This window comes from Gobio gobio (assembly GCF_949357685.1).
Source record: "Gobio gobio genome assembly, chromosome: 6".
In the NCBI taxonomy this organism is placed as follows: domain Eukaryota; kingdom Metazoa; phylum Chordata; class Actinopteri; order Cypriniformes; family Gobionidae; genus Gobio; species Gobio gobio.
Window position 1 is genome coordinate 47,585,570 of NC_137102.1, and position 25,971 is coordinate 47,611,540.

At 37.4% G+C, this 25,971-nt stretch overlaps 1 protein-coding gene across 1 annotated transcript; it reads right to left on the reverse strand.

Annotated features, from left to right (window-relative positions):
- Positions 1–127: 127 nt before the first annotated feature.
- atp1a2a (ATPase Na+/K+ transporting subunit alpha 2a) lies at positions 128–24,574 on the reverse strand. Its single transcript, XM_079818945.1, has 24 exons — positions 24,448–24,574; positions 20,889–20,984; positions 20,613–20,672; positions 18,520–18,723; positions 15,627–15,740; positions 15,013–15,147; positions 14,760–14,877; positions 14,231–14,499; positions 13,103–13,301; positions 12,254–12,363; positions 11,171–11,305; positions 10,978–11,057; positions 9,663–9,772; positions 9,402–9,577; positions 9,168–9,304; positions 8,847–8,997; positions 6,001–6,169; positions 5,566–5,720; positions 5,230–5,353; positions 4,617–4,762; positions 1,553–1,683; positions 1,353–1,454; positions 1,151–1,242; positions 128–790 (listed from the first exon to the last, which is right to left on the reverse strand). Exons 1-24 carry the CDS (start codon positions 24,457–24,459, stop codon positions 762–764), a joined length of 3,054 nt encoding a protein of 1,017 aa, XP_079675071.1. The 5' UTR covers positions 24,460–24,574; the 3' UTR covers positions 128–761.
- Positions 24,575–25,971: the final 1,397 nt, after the last annotated feature.

The window sequence follows — 25,971 nt, forward strand, 5'->3', positions numbered from 1 at the left end:
TAAGGTCAATACAAACCGTGTGCGAGCGAGCTCAGCGAGGTCATTGCGATAACACTGTACAGCCGGTTATGTAAATGTAGATTCTCTTTTATGTTTATAGTCAGGTTTAATAATAATAGTCGAGAAGAAAGTTATATTCAACCATTTCGATTTTTTATTTCATCTTTATGTTCGAGTTGCACAGTTTTAGAAAACAAGTCCAACATCTACAGATATTCACACAACTTTTTGCTGAATTTTATTTTGTATATTTCTTACAAGTATTTAAATAGAAGCATAGAATTATAATTATAGTAATATTACAATACAATTCTAATACATTTGCATTAAATTGGCACCAACAATCTTTTTGATAAAGTTAGAACATTAAAATGTGAAATATTTGAATTGTGTAATATTTCACACATAAGTGAAAATTAACTCTAAAAGAAAGCTCATACACCAGCCTAAAAGTTATAAATTCACAGCAAAAAAATAAAATAAAATAAAACATCAATTCAGTAGAAATGTAATGATCCTGAACCCTAGCTGGCTATTAAATCATCACATTATTGAGGTTAATGAATCAGTATTCAAGATACATCATGTAAACAGATGATGCTGAGGGCATGTACACATACATATGCACACACAGATTCAGTCTTACATGATAAATGTCAGATGATTGTCTGATTCTTCATTTGTCTCATTACCTTTCTTCACAGCTTTTACAAAAACAGATACACACACCGCCAGTCATGCACAAAGATTGCATATTCCTGTTAATAGTAGGTCTCTTTTTCCACCCAGCCTGCAAATGAAAGACAGAGAGAGCAAAATTAATTAAATTAATTTGAAGAAAAAAAAACTGCAGAATGAAGCTCTATTCACATGGATTCCATTACTAGGCTAATACTGCTGTATTGTTTCTTGAACCTTGAATTTAAATAGTAATATTGGCAAACATTAGCTGCGCCATATGTATAATGCATCAGTTTACTAAGGTTTTATTCATAAATATATTTGCCTAGTGTAGCTACAGAATACATAATTTAAACAGGGAGACGACAAAGTATAGAAATGGTGCATTCACTTCAGAACAAATTTGAGAGACAAATGTGGGTTATTATGAAAGTTCTCAAAAATGTTCTTTGTAAACATCTGTGCTCACCTCCCGGATTCCTGCGCAGGATTAATTTACGGATCTCATCATACACAAAGATTAGCAGACTGTACGGGAAAGCACAGAACCACCACATAATCCTGCAAAAGAAATAGGAAAAGGAGAAAAGAAAAGGTGAGGAAAGGAGGAGCAAAAAAACAAAACAAGCTCTTCTATGGAGCAGAAGAGTGTGTGTGTGTTTGTCCCTTACTTGAGTGGGTACATCCTCAGGGCAATGTCCATACCGGGGCAGTAGGACAGGAAGGCTGCCAGAGCCGTCTCAGCAAACATTCCGAAAATGAGAATCCTATTACTATAAAGAGCACAGGACGGAGAATAGCATTTAACAGGGATGTATGCAAATATCACACTCCTAAAAGCACTCACAAACACACACGCATACACACTGACTTCATGCCCTGTTGGAAGACGGAGTTTCTGCGCGTCTTGCAGATGACAAGGTCGGCCCACTGCACCACGACTATGCTGACGAAGAAGGAGGTGTGACAGGTGAACTCGATGATCTTACGCTGCTCGTAAGTCTGAAACATTTAAACAGATAAATAATGAAATACACACATTTTAAAGATAACATTTGTAAACATTCTGCACATATATCATACATAATCATATTCTGTATGTATATTTGTTGTTAACAAATTATATATATATATATAACAGTCAAATCATTTGCAATAGGTCTGTTAAATGTTAAAAACTATGGTTTACAAATTAAACATTTTAATGGTAAAATATGATATTAAACTATTTAAAATATATTTCCTCCACGTTGATTTACATTAATTTAGGAATTTGTGTGTAAAATCTATTTTATACAAACGTATCAAAACGAATTGCATGATTAATTGCAGTTAATCACATAAACCTGTTTTTATTTTTAAAATGTATATTAATATATTGGTAACACTTTACAATAAGGTTCATTAGTTAACATTAGTTAACTACAGTAGTTAACATGAACTAATAATGAACTGCACTTATAAAGCATTTATTCATCTTTGTTAATGTTAATTTCAACATTTACTAATGCATTATTAAAATCTTGTTAACATTAATTAATGCACTGTGAACTAACATGAATAAACCATGAACAGCTGTATTTTTATTAACTAACGTTAACAAAGATTAACTAATGCTGAACAGATATGTTGTTCATGGTTAGTTAATGTTAACTAATGCATTAACTAATATAACCTTGTTGTAAAGGGTTACCAATATATTAATTTTGTTTAAAAATTAATGAATACTTTTATTCAGCAAGGATTCATTACATTGATCAAGTGACAGTCTTTTACATTGTTGCAAAAACAACTTTGTAAAATAAATACTGTTCTACATTCTACATGTACTATTCCTGAAAAAAAACACATGGTTTCCACAAAGATTTTAAGCAGTACAAATGTTTTTAAAATAATAATAAATGTTTCTTGCGCAGCAAATTGGCATATTTTAATGATTTCTGAAGGATCATGTGACACTGAAGACTGGAGTAATGATGCTGAAAATTCAGCTTTGCCATCACAGGAATAAATTATATTTATAATATATTAAAATGGAAAAGTTATTTTAAATTGTAAAAATATTTCACAATATTACTGTTTTTACTGTGTTTTTCATCAAATAAATGCAGCCTTGGTGAACATAAGAGACTTATTAAAAAAAAAAAAAAAAAATTATATATATATATATATATATATATATATATATATATATATATATATATATATATATATATATATATATATATATATATATATATATATATATATATATATATATATATATATATATATATATATATATATATATATATATATACAGGGAGTGCAGAATTATTAGGCACATTGATTTTCTGATCATATTTTTTTTCCAGGCACATTTGACCAATTCCAAACCACAGTAATCCTGGCACTAAAATCTGGCAGTACGTTTTGGGAGTTCATTTTTAGTCCATCTCTGCAAAACGGACTTCAGGATGGACTAAAATGAACTCGCAAAACTTACTGTCAGATTCTGGAAGATGAATTCTTCAAACAGTGGTACTAGAGGATGTGGTGCTGGTCCTTCAAGAGTCATTCTCAACCTATAAAACCTAAAGCCTATAAAAAAGCAGCCTTCATGTATTTTACAACACTTCAGCTTATGATTCTTATTTAGTGGGGGTCATTTTTTAGGATTCTTTACCTAACTGAAGTCTCTGAGATCCTGACACCTTGCACTTCTGGAGACTCCAGGTAGGTTGCAGCTTTGGAAAATGGTGGCGCTGGAGACTAAAGGGTTCCTGATGGTTTCACCCTTAATTCTTCACCTTAATTCTTAATTCTTTTGCGGTTAATAGGTGTCTTTTCTCCGCCACATGTTTTTGTCTGACCCTGCTGACCCAACAAGCATTTCACTGTCCAATGGTCATGCCTTAACTGCAATGTCTAGTATTGCATTAGTATTGCATCCTTCTCATGGGCATTTAATACTTTTTGACTTTTCAGTCTGAGTTAAATCTCTTTTTTGGCTCAATTTATCTGTAAAAGAAAACATGCCTAATAATTCTGCACACCTGAATATAAGGTGTTTTTCATTTCCAGCCTTCATGAACAATTATATATCACTTATACATTATTAAATACTAAATCAATAGTAGCTATTAGGATTACTGTGGTTTGGAATTGGTCAAATGTGCCTGGAAAAAAAATATGATCAGAAAATCAACGTGCCTAATAATTCTGCACTCCCTATATATATATATATATATATATATATATATATATATATATATATATATATATATATATATATATATATATATATATATATATATATTTACATGGACAACAATACTCCGATATTAACCTGATTAGGACAATACTCTGATTAAGAAACTACCATGTATACAGAGACATGTGCAGTATTCCTTCATTAATCACACTATTAATATTGGAGTTTTTGCCACATTTTGCGACAGGACACATACACACAGCAGTGGTCAACCTCTTGACAGCAAACAAGAGAGCCTGACTTGGAATCAAGCAACTCTTTCCCACCAGTCCTAACTTTGTACTGTCATCCATTACCTCCGAGTTTTTTCGTGATGGAAGAGGAGGCCCGTTGCTGGAGAATTTGTATCCACCGTTGTGTTTAGCACGACAAATAATTAACTGCACTTGAAGCTTTCGTAAAATTTAAAAATGAAACACAAAAAACTGTATATGGTACCATAACGAAGACGAACTGTGTGTTGATATGTGAAATTCTGGAGGGAAATGCGTGGCATGGTGACGTAAAGACATGTGCGATTAATCGATCTATGTTTTATAACATGTAAAACGGGAAAATGACCGGAATATACTAAAAGCAACTCATGTAAACACCTTAATCACAATATTGTCTTATTCAGATTAAGGTCAATAATTAGACTACTGCTGTCCATGTTAACATTGTCATATGCGTCTATGTTCACCCATTGCTGTCCATAGGTGTCCTCTAGGTCATTATTTGAACGATCATCCCAATCCAGTCGGATTCCCAGCAGTGTTTGGGGCAGAAAACCGTTCTCAGCCAGGATGACAAAATAGGTGAAGAATCCTCCCAGTGCCTGGATCATACCTAAACACACACAAAAGATAAACAGATAAACACAAGTATAAACACATGTAATTACTTTTATCCCCGCAGAGCATGAAAGGGTATTTTATTTTATTGTGACACTTATGATGCGAAAAAAACAACTATTCATTTCTTTAAATAATAAGTTGCTTATTGAGGGTAAAAACATGTTTGCACTCACTGCCGAAAAAAACAACCCATATAAACAGTATAACATAAAATGAAGTACTTATAAGTAATGAACATCAGAGTATGAAGCACTAAGTAATGTTTGCTTTGGTTATGTCTTGCCTAGGGCACCAAGTGAGCCCAGTGACCCATCAAAAAAATAGGTGCATGATGTCTCTGATGTTCAGTTGTTTGCACAAAGAAATTCTTCACAGACTACAAAGTTTACAAGAATTAAGTTATAAAGGGCATATGTGTGCGTTCGTTGATATCTGTGAGCAAGTGCACTTGAGGCTGACCGATTTGTCCGTAAGCCATACTGATGAGCCTCTCATTCACCAGCTTGTCAGTTTTGGGGTTTCGGGGCTGACGCTTCATAATGTCACTCTCTGCCGACTCATATGCGAGAGAGATTGCAGGGACCTGAGAGAGAGAGAGAGAGAGAGAGAGAGAGAGAGAGAGAGAGAGAGAGAGAGAGAGAGAAAGATCACGGTGATGAAAAAGATGTTCATATGTGTGTGTGTCTGTGTGTTTGAAATGGTCTGGTGCCCGAGGTTAGTATCACACTTGACAGGAATTGGAAGTAAGACTGAATGAATGCACACATGTGCGAGTGTGCAGTGTGCACATCTCACCATGTCAGTGCCAAGGTCAATGCAGAGGATGGTGACGGTGCCCAGGGGCAGTGGCACACTGGCGATGATGAAAAGCAGGAAGGGTGTGATCTCTGGGATGTTACTGGTCAGCGTGTACGCAATTGACTTCTTCAGGTTATCAAAGATCAGACGACCTAAAACATAGTTTAATTTAATTTAATTTAATTTAATTTAATTTAATTTAATTTAATTTAATTTAATTTAATTTAATTTAATTTAATTTAATTTAATTTAATTTAATTTAATTTAATTTAATTTAATTTAATTTAATTTAATTTAATTTAATTTAATTTAATTTAATTTAATTTAATTTAATTTAATTTAATTTAAGATTGTGTAAAACAGTCAGTTTTCAATATCTGAAATTAAAACCATTTAGAGCTACTAATTCTTAATATTCTTTCTCTCTCTTACCCTCTTCCACTCCCGTAACAATTGAGGCAAAGTTGTCGTCCAGTAGGATCATGTCAGCAGCTTGCTTGGAAACATCTGAGCCCGAGATTCCCATGGCAACGCCAATGTCAGCCTTCTTCAAAGCCGGAGAGTCGTTCACCCCATCACCTGTCACTGCCACTATAGCACCCTGCAGCCAGAGTCAGCCAATCAGAAACAGGGAAAGAGCTTTCAGACATTCAAAATCAAAGACCAGTCAGACCATCAGAGTTGGAGTCAAAAAGTCTGTCAGCCAGCCTGAATAAAGATATTAAGTGTACACTACTGTTAATAGGTCGGTAAGATTTTTTAAATGTTTTTTTAAACAAGTCTCTTATGTTGCTATTTTAATTTATTTTAAATGTAATTTATCCTAAGATGGATTTGATACAGTTCCAAAAGAATAGCATTTACATGAAATATAAATCTTTTGTAACATTGTAAATGTCTTTACTGTCACTTTAGATCAATTTAATGCATCCTCGCTGAATAGAACAATTAATTTCTTACAAAAAAAAAACAACAGAAATCTAACTGACCGAACTTTTGAATGGTAGTGTAAATGAATGCTTTATGCACCAATGCTAAATTTTCTAAATATTGTAATCATTGTTTTCACAACTTTCAATGAGCTCATTGTTTCTGCCTTAAATTAATACATGATGTTAGCTTATTATTTCTGAAATGTATTACTTGGACACAGTCACCTCTGATTTGTCTGGCTATCACCAGACCAAGCTCAATTTAAGATTAAATGGTCTGGAGAGTCTGCTCTGTATTTTCTACTGCACAAGAGGCGTGATAAACGAGCATAATTTAAATGACTCTGTATGCAATTGGATAGTCCTTCAACCAATCAGACCACAAGAGGCGTGATGAACGGGCAACGACTCATCACTTATCTATCTGTCATCGTGTTAAACCCGCCAATAGCGTGCCAGGTGGATAAGCCAGTCTGTGATTAGTTCCCGCAAAAGTGTAACAGAAGCAGTAGAAATGAATGTACAGGTTTCCAGACCGAGTTGCAGGGCGAAATCAAATCGCCGGCAGATCAGGCTGGGTTTACCCAGTCTAACCTCTGATAACAGATCACTCTAAATTGTAATGTAGACGCATGCATTTTCTGTAAAGCTGCTTAGACACGATATGTATTGTGAAAAGCGCTATACAAATAAATGGGAACTGAATTGAATTAAATTAAAGGTGCAGTCAATTAAAATAAAAATGTATTTATTTTTGAATCATTTACAATTAGATGTGATAAAGAAAAAAGAGGACATGGTGCTGTTCGCCTCATGGGGTTGACATCTTCTTTCAGACGAACACAATCAGAGTTATATTAAAAATATCATTGATTTTCCAAGCTTTATAACGGCAGTGAATGGCGGCCCTGATTTTGAAGCCCAAAAGAAGTGCATCCATCCATCATAAAAGTAATCTATACAACTCCAGGGGGTTAATAAAGGCCTTATGAAGCAAAGTCTACTGCTACTGTCATAATCTGAAAAATATCCATATTTAAAACTTTATTAACTAAAATAACTAGCTTCCGGCAGACGGCATACGCAAGTCGACTTTCACCAAAATAGTAACCGTAGTATGACGTAGGATATAGGAGTAGCGTAAGCTTTGATGCCTCTCACGGTTCAAACAAATAGGCCTGGGCAACAAATTCAAGCTCCTCCGACATTTCTCTTTAAAAATTCTCGTTTTAGACTTCTAAATCGTGATCATTGTTTCGTTTTGCTCTATCCTCTGCGCTTCCGCGTTCATCAATACATCATGCGTCAGGTCAGGGGTAGTCTCGCGTAGCCAGACCTTCAGACTGGCGGCAGAGCTGGACTCTATCGCAGCTTTCATTGGTCAAGGACCGCCCAAGAGGACGTTTGACTGACATGTAACCCAACCGATCACAGTTCGTTTTGTTCCGCGTCATGTTTAGGGGCGTGAAAATGTAAAGTCGATGTCCCAGCAATAACAGACCAGCGTGTGTCTATAAATGATTCATTCAAGAACGCTGTGCAAGTTTGCTGCAACAATAGAGCCGTAAACTTCACATACTTTGGAAAATCCAGCGTTTAGTCGATCCTGGTAAGCGCTCATGTCACAGTTGTAAACACGATGGCGTTCTTCTTCCACGAGGGAGTTTGGCATCACAGCATTTGTTTCCAGGCGGACCGTTAAAGAACGCAACACACGTCTCACGGACATTCTGTAGAATTCAACCAATCAGACGACGACTTCGAAACTCCTGAAGTGTTTCCAGATAAGAGAGCCATATGCATCAGACGTTCAGCCAACGGTATGTGGGCGTGACGTCTGAGGCTGAGACTAGGTCAGGGGTTACTCTGTCACCTTAAATCAATGAGTATGGCCGTTTGTCGGAATATAGTTATTTTTATATATATTTATAATATTTTATATATGGATATTTTTCTTACAAAAACCCATCGCTTTGCTTCAGAAGGCCTCTATTAACTGAAGTCGTATGGATTACTTTTATGATGGATGGATGCACTTTTTTGGACTTCAAAATCAGGACCGCCGTTCACTGCCATTATAAAGCTTGGAAGAGCAATTATATTTTTTAAAATATATCTCCGATTGTGTTCGTCTGAAAGAAAATATGCATCATAAACACCTAGGATGGCTTGAGGGTGAGTATAAATATAATCCCTCTATATAATCATGGGATCACTTTCATTTCTGTTAAGATTAAATGTAAACAAAAAACTTTTAAAGATCTGTTATTTCAGTACAGCTTGCATTTGGGGAGATTTGTAGTTTCAGAACTCTAGTGAGTGATATTTTAACTTTCACACACACACCTGTCTCTGGCAGCCCTCCACGATGATGAGTTTTTGTTGAGGTGAAGTGCGAGCAAACACAATCTCTGTGTGGTTCCTCAGAATATCATCCAGATACTCAGCGCTCATGTCCTTCAAGTCTGAACCATGAATCACACAGGCCTTAGCATCTCTGAAATGCACACACACACACACACACAGACAACAGTGCCCATTTTCGTTATCTGTGGAGAAGCAATAAAAGCAGATAAAAAGCCATTCAGATAGATTTCGTTTACACACACATATGCACCCAGACACTCAAAATAAACACTCAACAGAGACAGATTCACACACACAGACCGTGGATTGACTTGGCTCAGTGGTATATTAAGTCTTTCGGCGATATCCTCCACGGTCTCGTTGCCCTCAGAGATGATGCCGACACCTTTAGCAATGGCTTTGGCAGTTATAGGATGGTCACCCGTTACCATGATGACCTGTAAAAATGGATTTCGATCACCTTTGACCTTGGACACAAAACGCTGTCGATGAATGGATGGATGGATGGATGGAACCTAAATACCAAATTGATACCTTAATACCAGCGGAGCGGCATTTGCCCACAGCATCTGGCACTGCGGCTCGGGGCGGATCGATCATGGAGATCAAGCCGAGGAAACAGAGCTGGTTAACCGGGAAATTCACCTCATCACAATCAAACGCAAACCCCCTCGGAAACTGTGCAGGGGAGAGGAAAAGGTGGCAGAACCCTAAAGGAGAGAGGGGAACCCTAATTTAGAGAATTAAAATCGGGAGGAAGGAAAGAGGTAAGGAAGGAAGAAACGAAGGACTTGCCTAGAACCCTCTCGCCCAGTCCCCCCAGCTCCATGTACGCTCCCTGAAACGCATCCTTCCAGTCATCGTCCATTGGGAGTTCCTGTCCGTTGATCATTATGGAACTGCACCTGTATAAACAATCACCCATCACAGCTATCGATTAAAGATAAAAATTACTGTATAAATTATATATTAAAAGATATTAATCACAGCTATGTAATTTGGATTGGTCAACAATAATTACAGCAAGTAATCAAAAATAAGTTTTATGATGTATCATCACTAATTAAAGTTATTCATGTTTGTTTGTTACAATAATCCAGTGTTATTTTAGGATAATTGATATAGTATTTATTAATATTTTGAATTAGCTTTATTTTTATATTTTTTATTTTAATTTTATTAATAAGTTTTGTTATATGCTTTTGTCTTCTTTGTTTTGTTTTAATAATTTGTAATATTTCAAATTTTCTTTATTTTTATTTCAAATTTAGTTAATTAACTTAAACTTATTTTATTTCAGTTATTTGCGAAGGTAACATTTTTTTTAAGTGTAAGATTTCATCTAATATATATTTATTTTATTTCAACTTCATTTCAAATAACAAAAAATATTTTTAAAAAGGGTCATGACATGGATTTTTTTTAATATGTTCCTTGAAGTTCACTTATAATATTAATAAAGTTTTTTGCACTCATGCACGTGCACACACACACACACACACACACACACACACACGGACACAGACACACACAAAACTTAATTTTACCTTCATTCTGACCCTCTGTCAGAAATTATCTTTGAGGATTGTCGGTAAACGGACACTGCTGCTTAATTTTTTAACCCTCCATTACACTGTAACCTTTCATCTAGTGTATGCAAATATCAGCCGTTAAGAGACTGAGTGCCAGTGGGCGGGGCCTATGGTACGATGATGTAGATCTATTTTGCCTGTGTGACATCACAAATCCCACAATATCCAAACGAGCCATTTTTGGAGCTTGGTTAAATAAATGCTTTGTTTATAATGAGGAAGATGTTTTAATCTATGAAACTTGCAGGATGTTTTAATGTTACAAAGACCTCTTATACGGTAAAAGATCAAGGCAAATTTGATTTCTCATGTCATGACCCCTTTAAGCATTTTAGTTTTAGCTAACTATAACAACACTGTGAAAATCACAGATATTATCGCAACTATTGATTCATAGCAGTTAAAGCTATTATTAATCAATAAAAATGATGTTGTCTCATCATTAATCACAGCTATTGATTCATCTTATTCATGTTTTTATATATGGATTCATTGTATCGGGGTCTGGTATTGATTACCTGTCCAGAATCCTCTCTGGAGCTCCTTTCATCACCAGCAGGTGTCCAGTTGGACTCTCTTCTATCTCGTGAATAGACAGCTGAGAGAGAGATGGGGATTATTTATTACTTAAATCGATATCTGTATGCCATCGACATGATTTGTTTCTATAAGATCTTTACAGCTTTGGGTGTGTGTTTCCTGTAGGTGAACCTGGTATTTGTTAGTTGAGTTGAATGGGATTTCTGCCACTTTATGGTTGTTCTCTCTGAGAGTCTGAACACACCCGGACGAGAGCTCGACACACTTCAACAGAGCAGACTCTGACGCGTCACCTGCTGTGTCCCTCTGCAAACACAGAAACTCACCATGTCACAAATCAAACAATAATGGAGTGCAATCCCTTATCTTCTTTATGATTAAAGCTGCAGTCCGTAAGTTTTGCCTCTTTGCCGCCATCTCTGTTTGAAACCTGCAATTGTAGTTATTTGGAGAGTTATCGTCTTTACACAGGTTGTGCATCGGCATGGCTCCTCAGCACGGATGAATCTAATGTTTTGAAGAGTTTGTGTGGCTGGCCACTGTCTGCCACTTTTGTTCTGACCAACTGAGAAAAAAAAGCATTACAATAAATTGCGCTACCAACGGTGAATAAGCCTAATGATCACTTAGCTCACATCACATCAAACCATGCAAATTATTATTATTGTTATACTTTCTTCTCCAATTGTTAATGTTAACAAGATCAGCATTGCGTGACTATGTGTATTTACTGTGTATTAGCATTACCTGTAGATTTCAGTTTCTGTACAGTCTAATCTTTTGCTTTTGGCTACGATGAATCTCCAGTTGTCACTGATGATTGTCGTTTGGACCTTTCTGGATTATCGAAATGATACGTTTAATTATTCCAGCTGCTGTGAGAAAAGGCTATATAAATGATCCGCCACCTGCAGCATCCTCACATGAGATACTACTACTAGCCGGACTCCTTCTTTATGTACAGACGTGATGTAATGACGCAAAAACATGGTTGAATTTCCTGCGGAAATCCACCAATACCACTAAAATTATAACACGTTATTACAAGCTTACTGTTGTGAATCGGGTTAAGGTAAGGAGATGTTGTGTACTTGCTCAAAATCTATTTTGGATCATTTTTAACCGAAAAAAAGTTACGGACTTCAGCTTTAATATTTGTGTATAGTGTATAAGTGTTACACACAAATGTAGTCAATGTACACTACTTTTCAAAAGTTTGGGGTCGGTAATGGTTGTGTAGGTGGTCTGTATTACCTTGCGCACAGGAATTTCATCTTGTCCAGGTATGAAGACAGCACGGTTACAAATCCCTGCCACTCGAGACAGAGAGAACCAAGTGGGAGAGCTTTTATCAAAGCAACTACCTACACACACACACACACAGGAGAAAGAAACGATTTGGTAAAGTGTGCTCAAACAGATAAATTAACAGATCAAGATGAGAAAACACACTGCCATTTAGCAGATACTTTTCATCTAAAGTGATGTTAATTACAGGGACAGTGTCCCTAAAGTATTATGGGTAAAGTGCTTTGCTCAAGGACACAATTTGATCAGAAATTAAGATGTCTCACACTCAGGCAAGTTTTCATCAAAAACTAGTTTTTCTGTCCACACTGAAAGTGAATATGCTGTGGATCCTGACACAACCAGTCAAATCATATTTGCAATAGATCTGAAGAACATACTGAATGTGGTTCGTTATTCATTGATAATCTTCCTATCCAATGAGCTGTTAACCACTGCAACTGGATTGATTTGAGGAGTTGAACTCCAGAACCGAATTCAGTTCAAAATTCATGAATGAGTCATTCACGCTAGTTTTATTAGTTAACTGAATCATTGACAAGATCCGACTCAAAAATTATTTGTTCAAAAAATGGGCATCACTGCTCTCATTAAAAACGCTATTAAAAGCTAGGGCAGATTTTTTTCATTGAACAATGACTTAAATGACTAAATTAAATCGTATGACTTTAGAATACTTGGACTACTTATATGGCGTTTTTTGTCATTTTGGAGTGTGTTGTCTGATCAAACAGACGAGCTACTGCTGGTTCTGATAGAAAGTGTGTTGGTCTGTGGACCTCAAAGCATTCTAACCTGATTGGTCCTCGGTGGTGTCGGCCTCGTGGATCTGATTGTCAAACCACATGTGAGCTACAGTCATCCGGTTCTGAGTGAGGGTTCCAGTTTTATCCGAGCAGATGGTGGAGGTGGAACCCAGAGTCTCCACGGCTTCTAGATTCTTCACCAGACAGTTTTTGCGAGCCATACGCTTAGCAGTCAGAGTCAAACATACCTGAGAGAGATCGGATGAAGTTAAAGGAGAAGGTCTAAAAGACGACAATGTTTTGTGATCTTTATGCTTTTTGAAAAGTGTTTTTGTGGGTTTATAAAAATCAATAGCAGAAGGAGTCATACAAAGAGAGAAGGATAAAATACTAAAAAGAAGGAAAGAATGAGAAAAAAAACTTCAGTATGTGAGTGCATGCACTACTGTTCAAAAGTTTGGTGAGATTTGTAAGTCTCTTATGCTTATGAAGGCTGTATTCATTTGATCAATCAACACAGTAAAATTGTGAATTATGACAATTTAAAATAACTGTTTTCTATTTGTATTTTCAAATGTAATTAATTCCTGTGATGGAACAAAGCTGAATTTTCAGTAAACCATTACTCCAGTCTTCAGTGTCACATGATCCTTCAGAAATCATTCTAAAATGAAGATTTGCCGCTCAAGAAATATTTCTCGTTATTATCAATGTTGAAAATAGTTGTGCAGCTTAATATTGTGGAAACTGTGATGCATTTTTTTCCAGAATTCTTTGATAGAAAGATCGAAAGAACAGCATTTATTTGACATACACAAAAAATGGTGCTAAATGGCACTAAAAGTGGTTCTTGTTCATAATCATAGGGGAACCACTTTTGGTGCTATATCTTAACATGTTCTGTATATGGTAGTGGTAGCACCTAAGCCAAAGAACCGTTGAAGAAACTGGTGAAGAACCGCTGAAGAACCACTAAAGAACCACTGAAGCACAAAGATTGTTGCTATACAGCACTTAAAGAGTGCTGCTTCCCCTATGATTACGAGCCAAGAACCACTTTTAGTGCCATATAGCACTAGTGTAGAAATCGTTTGTAACATTTAAATGTCTGACCCCAAGCTTCTGAACGGTATAGTGCATATGAATGTCACAATATGTATTTATATGTTTGCCTCACCGTGACAGTAGCCAGCAGTCCCTCAGGAACGTTGGCAACTATGATGCCAATGAGGAAAATGACGGCTTCCAACCAGCTGTAGCCCAGAATGAGCGACAGGATGAAGAACGACACGCCCAGGAAGATGGCCACGCCTGTGATGAGTTGAATGAAGTGCTCGATCTCTCTGTTGATGGGCGTCTGACCCACCTCCAGACCGGATGCCAAAGTCGCAATGCGGCCCATCACTGTACGATCACCTGTATTGATCACTATGCCGTGGGCTGTACCTGCACATACACACAAATTAACCAATTAATGAGTGAAACTAAGAAAAAGGAGTGTTGAAAGAATGAATGAATCAAAGTTGGAATAAAATAATCAAAAATGTAATGCGTGAGCGAGGAATACAAATGAATGAACAAGTGATTAAATCAAATAATGAATGCCTGAGTGAGTGAATGAATGCAGAAAGGAACAAACAAATGAACACAATAATGACAATTTGTAATGGATGGATGAATGAATAAATAATGAATGAAGATCTGACCTTCCACACAGTTGGTGGAGAAGAAGCTGATGTTTCTGGTCTCCAGGGGGTTTTCATGAGTGAACTCTGGAGAACGTGTCTGAGGTTCTGACTCTCCAGTTAGAGACGAGTTATCCACCTAAAAAGGGCAGACAAGATGTTCTCATTCTGATCTCAGGCTTCTTACTAAAACTACAGGCTGATTAACAAAAGCTGATCTCAGATCTGAGATCTTTCCCTTATTATCTGTCAACATCACTCGCCCTCTCTCTACCTTGCAGCCACTGGAAGAAATGATACGAAGGTCTGCTGGGATTCTGTCTCCACCCTTGATCTCCACCAGATCTCCCTGAACCACTTCCTCTGCATTAATCTGAAATGTCTCCCCGTCACGGATAACCAGAGCTTGCTGAAAGAAAGAAAGAAAGAAAGTCACTCAAACATGATGATGCAGAAAAACAATTTATTTAGGGCCAAAGCCTATAGCAGCAAGTATATCAGAACAGTGTGTGTGTGTGTGTGTGTATTTATAGATTATGGCCCGTGCCCCAATCTTTTATTTTGCTGTATATTTCTTTACTTTACTTCACCATATTTATTTTCTGTATTGTCTATTTATGTACTGTATAAACTGTGACAATATTTTAACCAATATGCCAACAAAGCTCTGAAAGGGGGGGTGGCGGGATGGCATATGATTCCTTTTAAGAAGGATTTACATACATTTATATAAATCACACATTGGGCTTTTAAATGTTAAAAGGGATTTACATGGATTTATGTAAATCATATAAAATATTGCTCATAATGGTTTCCGTTTGGGATTTGGGATCATTTACATTTTCATGCATTTTATCCAGAGCAATCTACTGCTGTCATCACACTGACCTGAGGCACCATGTTTTTGAAAGATTCCATGATCCGGGAACTTTTGGCTTCTTGATAATATGAGAAACAGCCGGTTATGATGACCACAGCAGCTAAAACCACACCCAGATACAGCTGCAGTAAAGCGGAGAGAGGGAAACACAAGTCAAGGGTCAGGGGGCTCAAAACTACTAATGTTAAAGCCAAAATTCTACTAATCCTTTTCCATCTGTAAATATGATTTAGAAAAAAAAACACACTGGTGTACAAGCAGACAGTCTTATAAAGAGCTATTGACATCTTGCAGTTTGTTTCATTTATGCCACTATTTCTGAGGTCTTTAACCTGAAATGCACTTGGTGACCAGTGTATGAAAAGTGTTACCATCTCACTCTTTGTCAAGGTTTCTCAGGGAGTTCACCTGTTAGTGGGTGGGATATATTAGGTGAACATTAGGTGAACAGAAAGTGAACATTTTGTTCTCAAAGTTGAAAATGGGCAAACGTAAGGGTTTGACAAGGGCCAAATTGTGATGGCTAGACGACAGAGCATCTTCAAAACCGCAGCTCTTGTGGGGTGTTCCCGGTCGGTATCTATCAAAATTGGTCCGAGGAACGAACAGTGGGGAACCGGTGACAGGGTCATGGGCGGCCAAGGCTCATTGTTGATGCACGTGGGGAGCAAAGGCTGGCCTGTGTGGTCTGATCAAACAGACGAGCTACTGTAGCTCAAATTGGTCAAGAAGTTAATGCTGGTTCTGATAGAAAGGTGTCAGAATACACAGTGCATCGCAGTTTGTTGCGTATGGGGCTGCATAGCCGCAGACCGGTCAGGGTGCCCATGCTGACCCCTGTCTACCACAGAAAGCGCCAACAGTGGGCATGTGAGCATCAGAACTGGACCATGGAACAATGGAAGAAGGTGACCTGGTCTGACGAATCATGTTTTCTTTTACATCACGTGGATGGCCGGGTGCGTGTGCGTCACTTACTTGGGGAACACATGGCACCAGGAGGCACTATGGGAAGAAGGCAAGCCGGCGGAGGCAGTGTGATGCTTTGGGCAATGTTCTGCTGGGAAACCTTGGGTCCTGCCATCCATGTGGATGTTACTTTGACATGTACCACCTACCTAAGCATTGTTACAGACCATGTACACCCTTTCATGGAAACGGTATTCCCTGGTGACTGTAGCCTCTTTTAGCAGGATAATGCGCCCTGCCACAAAGCAAAAATGGTTCAGGAATGGTTTGAGGAGCACAACGAGTTTGAGGTGTTGACTTGGCCTTGTTGAATTCCCCAGATCTCAATCCAATCGAGCATCTGTGGGATGTGCTGAACAAACAAGTCCGATCCATGGAGGCCCCACCTCGCAACTTACAGGACTTAAATTATCTGCTGCTAACATTTTGGTGCCAGATATACCACACAAAACCTTCAGGGGTCTAGTGGAGTTCATGCCTAGATGGGTCAGGGCTGTTTTGGTCATTTTAAACACATACAGACCTTAAAAAAAAAACTAAATTATGGTGTAAAAGAGCAAACACAGTTAAATGATCCTTAACTTCACATTTTCATTTATCACTGATCCTAAACTGTCCCACAAGCAACTGGAGGCTCAGTCTACAAACTGGGACTCATTCATCATACTGGATATGGGACACCAGAGCTAAAAGCAATATATCCACCTCAGTCGCCAAAAATGTAAACTGCAGGTTTTAATTCCCCTCTAGTGGAGTGAGGCCAATTTAACTAATTTTTGTGATTCCATGTTTTAATCGGCTTAAAAATGGATTTTTAGGAAACTTAGAGATTTATAAAAAGGAACTTGCACAGGTATTAGAGATAAACATTGATACTTTCACTACTTATTATGTATTATTTTAAAGATTGTTTTAAGTGTTACCAGCATCTCATAATGAGGCTTCTTTCGGATTTGTGCAGTGAGTAAGTGGACTTTTTATATATTAATTCTTTCCCAACTATTTGAAAAATTGTTACAAAGGTACACTAGTGACTATAGGACATGTCCCCTTCAACAAGCTCAAATAAAATTTAGACAGACTCGATTATTGGCCTTAATTTGCAACATGGATATAAGCTATTTTTTGTGAATGCAAGACTTCTGATTGATTGGCAGCTATAGGTAAATAACTAGAAGAATAACAGTGCAGTAAACTGTAAAACAATTTGCACTTCAAACCAGTGTGTTTATAATTACGACAATACATTCAAATAATATGGTAATAAATACTAGTTTGCAATATCAAGCAGCATAACAAGCTGTTTTGTACAGCTAAAAATAACTGGAAGGGGATGACACCGGAAGCCAGACACATTCAATTTGCAAATGGCTGTGTCTGCTCTTACATTAAAGGGTTAGTTCACCCAAAAATGAAAATTAGCCCATGATTTACTCACCCTCAAGTCATCCTAGGTGTATATGACATTCTTCTTTCAGACGGAATTATATTAAAAAAAGTCTTGGTTTATCCAAGCATTATAATGGCAGTGAATTGTTACCTCGTTTATGAAGTCCAGTTATAAGGAAGTTAGTTATTTTAGTCTATTAAGTTTTAAATATGGATATTTTTCTTACACAAACGCGCCACTTCATTTCAGAAGGACTTTATTAACCCCCCGGAGCCGTTTGGAGCAGTTATATGATGGATAGATGCACTTTTATGGACGTCATAAACTAGGCAACAATTCACTGCCGTTAAAATGCCTGGATAATCCAGGACTTTTTTAATATAACTATAATTTTATTCGTCTGAAAGAAGAATGTCGTATACACCTAGGACTTGAAGGCGAGTAAATCATGGGCTAATTTTCATTTTTGGGTGAACTAACCCTTTAAAAATAAGGTGGATAAGCCCTCTCATTCTCATTGGCTGGATGGTAAGTGCACTCACATTGTCATTGACAGGCTCGTCCTCGGTGGCCGCCTGAATACTGTAGGCAAGAAAGCAGAGGATGGCACCGATCCAGAGCAGGATGGAGAATCCTCCGAACAGCTGCTTACAGAACTTCACCCACTCTGGTGTGGTGGGCGGCGGGGTCAATGCATTTGGACCGTCGCGGGCCAGAATTTCTATTGCTCTCTTACGGGTCAGACCCTGATGGATGGAGAAAAAGTTACTCAAGATTCCCTGCAGCAACTCACTGCTAAAAAATACAGCTAAAACCAGTAAATTGGTTAACTGAACTTAGGTGGCCACCAGTATGGTGGTTTTAGAAGAGTTTTGGGCACTTGTCAGCAGGTCAGGCTTAGAGACCAAGGCACCTTTTCCCAAAAGCATTGTACGTCCAAGTCAATTAAAGAGAATTGGTTTATACAATCTACTTGGGCTTACAATGCTTTTAGGATCTTCAGTCCAAGTTAGAATAAAATAGAATAAAAGAAAAATTTTTAAAGTAAAATGCAGTCCACGTTAACAAAGCTGCATAATAATAATAATAATAATTTTATGTTATATAGCACATTTAAAGTGAGCTTTTCAAGGTGCTAACACAGAAAAAAACAGGAAAATGGTGTGTGGATACTAGCTAGATCAGCTAAGATGAGCTTAAACCAGAAAACTACGCTGAAGCTAAAATGTTTGTTTGTTTTTTAACAGGGATGCAAGCTCCCACAATTGTATAAATCCTGTATCAAAAATATCAGAAAATAGCTAAAAAAAAAAAAAAAATTATTTAGCTAAATGTATTCAATATTAAAGCCACAATATGTAATGACGCCTGTATTTCCCTGAGCTTTTATTATGCTTCTGACGAGCGCTTTTGCCTTTTCCGATCATGCGTACACAGCGCTGTTTTATCATATTAGATACATTATTTGAGTGTGTTAAAAGTTGTTATAATCAAGAGGCAACCTTCCGCGGTCTCTCTTGAAGCCAACACGAAAGTGACTTTAACTGCAATTCATCGACCGGCCACTAGAGACTGTAATCTGTCTCTCCCCCATGTAAAAATGCTCAACTTTACAGCAGAAAAAAAATATGTTTACAGCTTGGTACAAAAAGTGGTTTTGTCTATACAGCTAATTTTGAGGGGGGTTTAATTTAAACTCATCCGTTTAAATTATATTAAGCCTGAAAGTTCTGCATAATTAAGGGCGTGGCCACTTGAGTGACAGGTGGATTGCTGTTTGCCTGCTGTCTGTTAGCCATCACGTCACCTCAGCTCCACCCACGTCCTGCCTCTTTGCCCATTTTCGGTTATCTGGGAGTGACCAAGATGGCGACGGCCGGTTGTGCCCACTTTGGGCTTCAAAAATGCTCTTCAGAAACCTACGGGTGACGTCACGGACACTACGTCCATAGTTTTATACAGTCTATGGTTTGAGCACAAAATCTGCAGGAATGAGTAAAATTATGCCACCCAGAAAAATTAAGCCCTGTAACACCAACAATATTCATCCGGAGCAAACAAGTTCTGCATAAGGGCGTGGCCACTTGAGTGAATTGACACTATGGTCGAGCTAGGCGGGCGTGGTTTATCCGGGAGTGACGCATGGTGATGCACTGCCAATATGGCGACTGCCACCTCCGCCCACTTTGGGCTTCAAAAATGCTCTTCAGGAACCTACAGGTGACGTCACGGACACTACGTCCATATTTTTTTACAGTCTATGGTTATAATGCTTCTCTGTGCGTTCGCTCTGCGGCTACTATGAGACACTTGTTGCACACTGCATAAGCTAAATTGATAGTAGGGCATGGTACTCATGGTACAATAAGACTAAACATGTTGTGCTATATAACAATGATTCGTATTCTGTCTATAAATGTATCCAAACAGTTGCTCACCTGTCTAATAAAACGCATAATATGTTAAAGCGTCTTTGGGTGTCCATGTCTCCACTAAAGAATCTCGCTATATATTCCAAAGCCTTGTTTAGTTGGTCATGTGTATGCTGCATGAATGTGCCGGTGGGTAAAATATCATCACGGAAATATCCGATTCATTATTTCAAATGTCGAGGGTGAAAGTTAAGATGACTCACTCTGGCAAGGTCAACTCCATAACGAGTGCTGAGCTCATCTAGAGACAGCTTATGATCATCCTATAGAAACACACACAACAACATCAGACATAATACAACATTCAACGTTTGTCAATTAGTTGAACCATCAAAATGCTTCACATTCTTTTAGAGAAAATGTCATTGTTTGATTTGTAATTATAATATCTTATACTCTTTCACCTGCTTGCTTGCTCACACACACTCTCTCTCTCTTTTCATGTATACATGCCTGCAAACATAATAATAACTTCTTACCAGTGACACCTCTTTCTTCAGCTCATCTAAAGCTTGATCTTTCATCTTCCTCTTTCCTACCGCTGGAGCAGCCTCAGGGCTGCTTTCATGTCCGTACTGAGACAGAGAAAGAGAGAGACAAGAAGAGAATAATACCCAGAGAATAAAATTATATTACTCAGAGAATGCGCTTTCATAGATTATGAGATTCTCAGTTGTTTCATTCATGTATCATTCCTTACAAGTAAAAATAGAAAAATAGATAATTTACTCATTAAAATGTTTCATTTCTTTACAGTACCGGTCAAAAGTTTGGACACATTAATATTTTTAATGTTTTTAAAAGAAGTCTCTTATGCACATCAAGCATGCATTTATTTAATCCAAATCACAGGAAAAAAAGTCATATTGTGAAATTATTAATTATAACAATTTATATATAATAATAATTTCCATTTTAATATACTTTAAAACAAAAGTATTTCTGTGAAGCGAAGCTGAATTTTCTGCATCATTATTTAAGTCGTCAGTGTCACATGATCCTTCAGAAATCATTCTAATATGATGATTTGATACTCAGTTATTATCAATGTTGGAAACAGTTGTGCTGCTTAATATTTTATTGGAGCCTGTGATACTTTTTTCAGGATTCATTGATTCATTCTTAAAAAGAACAGCATTGAATCAAAACAGAAATCTTTTCTAACAAATCTTTACCCAAACTTTTGAACGGTATATTGGTACAAAAGGTTTATGTTCTAAATAAATGCTGTTATTTTGAAACTTTTTATGCATTAAAGAATCCTGAAAAAAAAATATCACAGGTCATAAAAAATATTAGGCAGCACAACTGTTTCCAACACTGATAAAAAAATTAAATGATTTATGAAAGATCATGTGACGGAAGACTGGAGTGATGAGGAAAATTCAGCTTTGTCATAGATTATAATTTTAAATATATTAATGTAGAAAGGTAAATTTAATTGTAATAACATTTCACATATTGCTGTTTTTACTGTATTTTTGATCATATAAATACAGCCTTGTTAAGCATTATAGACTTCTTTCAAAACATTCAAACCATTAAAAAAAATATCATACAAATCCCATATAAAATATATATTTACATATACACTATATTGCCAAACGTTTTGGGACACCTGCCTTTACATGTACATGAACTTCAATTACATCCCATTCTTAATCCATAGGGTTTAATATGGAGTTGGCCCACCCTTTGCAGCTGTAACAGCTTCAACTCTTCTGGGAAGGCTTTCCACAAGGTTAAGGAGTGTGTTTATGGGAACGTTTTGAACACTTCTAGAAGCGCATTTGTGAGGTCAGGCACGGATGTTGGACGAGAAGGCCTGGTTTGCAGTCTCCGCTCTAATTCATCCCAAAGGTGTTCTATCAGTTTGAAGTCAGTTCCTCCATGCCAAACTCGCTTATCCATGTCTGTCTTTATGGACCTTGCTTTGTGCACTGGTGCGCACTCATGTTGGAACAGGAAGGGGTGATCCCAAAACTGTTCCCACAAAGTTTGGAGCATGAAATTGTCCAAAATGTCTTGGTATGCTGTAGCATTAAGAGTTCCTTTCACTGGAACTAAGGGGCCAAGCCCAACCCCTGAAAAACAGCCCCCACACCATAATCCCCCCTCCACCAAACTTTACACTTGGGACAATGCAGTAAGGCAAGTACCGTTCTCATGGCAACCGCCAAACCCAGACTCGTCCATTGGATTGCCAGACTGCCACTCCAGAGAACACGTCTCCGCTGCTCTAAACTCTGTGATTTTATGTGGCCTACCACTTTGTGGCTGAGTTGCTGTTGTTCCCAATTGCTTCCACTTTGTTATAATACCATTAACAGTTGAGAGTGGAATATTTAGTAGGGAGGAAATTTCATAAATGGACTTATGGCACAGGTGGCAACCTATTGGTACCACTCTTGAATTCCCTGAGCTCCTTAGAGCGACCCAATCTTTCACAAATGTTTGTAGAAACGTCTGCATGCATTGATTTTAAACACCTGTAGCCACTGAAGTGATTGGAACACCTGAATTCAATGATTTGGAGGGGTGTCCCAAAACTTTTGGCAATATAGTGTACAGATTTAGTGAAGAAATACTGACTAAGAAATAATTTATACATATTGCTATCTAGTAAAAACAAATGCACTAATAAGTGATTTCATTTGATATTTGTCTTTCCTAAGAGTATCCACATCACGCTGGCACCTATTTGTTAATTAGTCAGCTGAATATTCATAAATCAATCATAATTTTTTACCCTGAACTGTTGCTCTGTTCTTTACTGTATTAACTCAGTCACAGATACATCTTTAAAACTACATACGACAAGCTATATGAAAGTATGACAGGTCTTTGACAGTGTTATCAAACACGTGAGTGTGCTTGAGCATGTCGGTTCATCTAATGTACTGTGTGCTCGTCTTTGGCAGGAAATGTGTGCTGTGTGCTGACACACTAGGAACAGGGTGTCATGGAAATCACCTGGTCCTGTCACTCTCACTCAGCTGTGACTGTGTGTGTGTGTGCGCCTGACACGTGTGCAGACAGATCAGCATGTGGAACAGACAGAAGATCATTCATTACACCTTCAGTCTGACCTCTTTTCTGAATTAATTCATATTAATACCAATCAAACGTAAGCCGGCATAATCCATCACACCTCTCACCCTCATTATGAGCAAAAACACTTACAGACCGCATCACATCCGTAAAATAATGTTCAGATAATCACACACATGTCAGATATCACAAACCAACAGCTACTTATTATTTCACAAACAGTATAAATTAGATGCAGCTTCCACAGCGAAATCTCACGGAAACTGTCAAGATATGTTCAGGTCATATTTTTCACCCCAAAATTAGAAGAAAAATGAGTTAAATAGAAAACAAACCAATTTTTTTGCATTGTGACATTTTTACGACACTTATAAGCTCATTTTTCTTCCTCACTTCACAAAACTTTCATTCTCTTTACAGCAATGTGAATGTTTTTATTTTATTTATGCTGCTTTATTACATTATTTATTCAATTGCAAAATTTGAATGATTATTTGTGTATTTTATTGGATTTAAAAAAAAAATCTAAATGTTCTATTATTATTAAAAGTACATTTGTAAAGCACACTTGCAACTTAAACATCATGGTAGCATTTGTTTTACTGAATTTAATTTAAACTTATTTTTAATATACTTTTTTCGTCTACTACAGTAAGAATTTGACTTTTATTGCAATACAGTAATAAGAATTTGGGCAGGAAATTAGCTTAATTATTCATTAAAATAATATCATAATGCGGAAAAATCCTAATGGTTTTAAAGCAGGATTTATTTTCCTAAAGCAAATTATAATTTAAATTTTGTTGTGACATATCACCTCAACATTTCTTTGTGAGATTCACCCTACAACTCTCACACTAAACCAATACATTATTTAAGGGTGCGCGACACTTACAAAAATCTGCGGGGAGAAAGAAAGAAAAAAAAAAGCCTGCGAGAGAGGACAGACAGAATAATTGATGAAGCACCACAGAAAGACACACTCACCCCTTTTCCCATGTTCCTTGATAATGAACTGATGCCCAGATTTCTCCCACTCTCCCCTCACACGTGTGGAAGACACTGGTGGCTTTTTTTGGAGGTAACATACCCTCTTTCTCAACCTGACACACACACACAGCCTGTTCTCTCCCCCCATTTGTGCCTCAGGGTAACCCGAAGCCCACTTCCCACCCCCTTACAAATACACACACACACTCACACGGACACAACCTTCATGCCCATGGCTGTATACCTGCACCTGCTACCACTTTCCCCTCTTTCTGTCTGACACACTTATATTATCAACATTTATTTTATGCTTGTTAGCAGGGCAGAAGAAGCGAGACTGACAGTATTCTCCATTACCATGATCTTTTGGTGCTGATGTGATTTTTAACTAAATGAAGCCTTGAGACTGTGGGAACTACAACTGCCATCAACGTCTCTGCCAGATCCATTAAGACCGGGACCGGAGACAGCAGCTGCTCTCCTGACCCCGCTGTGCCCGAGAGCGATACTCGGCTGACGTAAAAATCTGTGATAAATCACATGAACTTCACATTCTACACTATTTATTGTCTCTGTGGAGGACATATTTAACTTTTTTCCAGGCTAATGGTATATAGTTCAAAATGTGTTCTGTTCTGTGCTACGGTTATAGTGTTACATATTATGTAAAATGTTAGTTTACTGTTTTCTGTATTTCATCTCTTGAACACTTGACATAGAGATGTTAACACCACAGTGGCCGGTAAACTGCTTAGACTAGTCATTTAATTTTTTTTCTCTAAGCCTGGTCCTAACTTTTGTTAGCCTGGATGCCAGCCGAACTAAGCCCCGCCCACAACATTTGAGGGGGCGGGAAGTTCGGTCTGGACTTAATCTGTTGTGGAGCAACTATGCTCAAACCAGAGCTGTTCGGACCAATCAAATTATCAGGGCGGGCTTTGTACGATGATGGACAGATGATGAACAGTAACGTAATCATCCACGTCACTTAAAGGGATAGTTCACCCAAAAATGAAAATTAGCCCATGATTTACTCACCCTCAAGTCATCCGAGGTGTTTATGAAATTCTTCTTTCAGACGAATAAAATCTGAGTTATATTAAAAATGTTCTGGCTAATCCAAGCTTTATAATAGGAGTAATAATTGCTCTGTTTTTGAAGTCCATAAAAAATGCATCTGTCCGTCAAATAACGTGCTCCACGCAGCTCCGGGGTGTTAATAAAGGCCTTCTGAAGCGAATCGATGCCTTTGTGTAAGAAAAATATCCATATTTAAAAAACTAATTCTCTGCATCAGCTGTCCCCGCGCCATCACTTCCGGCGAATAAGGTCAAAATACATGCAAAATACAGGCGTGATCATAGATATATTCATAGAATCCTCATTAGTGCCTGTGCAGATCGGTCGAATGAGGCATCTACGTATATATATCTTTGATCGCACCAGTATTTTGACCTTATTCACCAGAAGTTATAGTGCTGGGAATACTAGATGACATTCGTCTGATAAGAGGTAAAAAAA